We start from the raw sequence: 2,184 nt of genomic DNA on the forward strand, positions 1-2,184 counted from the left end.
GATGCAAAACGCGGGCAGGGAAATCACGCGAAGTATCGCGAGATTTTACATTGCTACGCTATTCATTTGCTTTACTTGAACGTGAACGAAACAATTAAATGTACCCGCTCTGCATATCACTTAGTTTCTACATGATGCATTTACACTCAACTTTAAAACATGAGGCAATTATTTTAAAAGAAACCAAAACTATTACATAAATAAAAAGAAGGCCATGTTCTGTTTTTTCAGTGTAAGCTGTTCTTGCAGGTTGCTGTTTAAAGGATTTTGATGATGACTACTGATCTTTTATATGGTAATGATATTAGTTAGGAGTCATATTCAAGGCAGAAATTACTCAGTTGCGAGCAAGTTCATGATAATTTGCTCTTCATAGATTTAACATCTGAAAGAGGGGTGTATGTGCGTTTTCTGTGCATAGTCTATGTTCATTCTATGAATCACACATACGCATATTTGAGAAATGATTGTCTCTGACACTGTTTCCTCATTGGTAAACAAGTGCACTAAACAAGTTTGATGTTACTGAAATGACACAACTTTGGGGCAGTTGTAATTTGATGATAAAATCTGTACATATAAGGCATTTAAGAAGTAGAAGAAATAAATGATGCAAGCAGGGTAAAATGTGACAAAGTTTTTAATGTGATCTTCATATAACAAAAGAAAAGTGTTAAAATCTGTTATATTTAATGACAGTAAACCCATACATAAGTGTCGGTTGTTAAAGAATTATATTAAACAAAGAAAGATAATTAAAACAATGTTGATCATACAGTGCATGTTCATGCAGTGGAAAATGCTGTAAGTTTAAAACATCCAAACAAAGAACCCATAGTCTTTATTTAAGTAATAACCACCAGAAGCAAGTCTATAAAAATGAGAACAGATAAAATAATTAATTTTCTTTAATGTTGGCAGAGAGAAGGTAAGGGGGGTTGAACTGAACTAATATGATCTTAAGCTTGACCACTGTTGTCACTGGTGTAGTAGACAGCCCAGTGAGCCCCAATAGAGGTGATGCCATTTCCATTCTGTCGACCACTGAGAAAACGTAGCTCACTTCCATCATGGGTCGGGTACGTGTTAAAGGAGTTTCCATAGGCCTGTCCTACTTTTAAAAAGCGGCCTCGACTAGTGACAAACATAATCTCATAGATGTAGCCACTGGAATATTTTCCAGAGACCTGAATTATGGATTCATTTTCACGAAGTGTCATCTCCAGTGGACTGCCATAGCTTGTACAAACTGGTGTTGTCCAGTTACCATCATAACGCAGCTGAATTCTGAACAGATATTTGATGACAGTGTTTGAAAAGATGGTCACAGAATAACATGCAATAGAATTACAACACACAATGCAAATGATTTTAAGCATTAAGCCTCAAGAATATTTTAAAGTGTATCATATTTACTTTTTTCACTCTTTTGGTCTAGATGGATGGATTGGTTAACTTACCCACGAATGTACGCGTTACTGTGTTCCCAGACTCTGATACCAGTGATGCGACCATCATATGCAGTGGAATATTCAGTCCCACTGCCGTCCCCAAGAGCCATGGAGTAAGAGTAGTAATCAGGTAAAGCTGAAAGAGGAAATAACATGTAATACTGTAATTTTACATGTTCCAGATTTTCTAGTATAAATCTCAATCAGTTTAATTTAATTAAAAAATTTCCAACAGCCATTTATTTGCAACATGTGTTTGCATGTTTGATAATGTACCACAGTGACAAATTTTGGAAAATCTTGTGAGTGGTAAGCAATACTCACGCATCGCCATGCCCACTGTACAAACTCCAGAGAGAACCAGAATAAGACCCAACATTTTAGAAAAAGTTGCTGTCTGGCACACACCAATAATCTAGAAGAAACAAAACAGATGAGGCACTTATGAAACTGTAAATATTTCACTTTAGATATTAGTTTCCAACATCTAACTGCATTACATATTGACATAAAATATTCAGTTGTGATCAGTGTTTCCAAATGTACTGTAAGCATAGAGATGATAAAAGGCAAGATAAAGTCATTACCTGCTGTTACACTTGATGTGGTTGATATTATTGTCGTCTCACGTGTCTTTTATTCAGAACAAAGAAAAACTTACAAGCTACGTCAGCAGGGGGCAGTATAACATCATCTTAACAGTGTTAAATTACCTTTTTCTTTTACAACACTC

At 35.5% G+C, this 2,184-nt stretch overlaps 1 protein-coding gene across 1 annotated transcript; it reads right to left on the minus strand.

The window, feature by feature from the left end:
- Nucleotides 1-959: 959 nt before the first annotated feature.
- LOC141343250 (zymogen granule membrane protein 16-like) lies at nucleotides 960-1,785 on the minus strand. The gene is made up of 3 exons (XM_073847846.1): nucleotides 1,776-1,785; nucleotides 1,461-1,587; nucleotides 960-1,287 (listed from the first exon to the last, which is right to left on the minus strand). The coding sequence occupies exons 1-3, from the start codon at nucleotides 1,783-1,785 to the stop codon at nucleotides 960-962; spliced, it is 465 nt and encodes a 154-aa protein (XP_073703947.1).
- Between the last annotated feature and the right edge of the window lie 399 nt (nucleotides 1,786-2,184).

This window comes from Garra rufa, chromosome 9, assembly GCF_049309525.1.
Source record: "Garra rufa chromosome 9, GarRuf1.0, whole genome shotgun sequence".
Lineage (NCBI taxonomy): Eukaryota > Metazoa > Chordata > Actinopteri > Cypriniformes > Cyprinidae > Garra > Garra rufa.

Bases quoted from the DNA above. Each gene is read 5' to 3' on its own strand.
- LOC141343250 (XM_073847846.1), bottom strand. The intron at 1,288-1,460 runs GTAAGTTAACCA...ATATCTGTTCAG, and splicing joins AGTAACGCGTACATTCGTGG to AATTCAGCTGCGTTATGATG.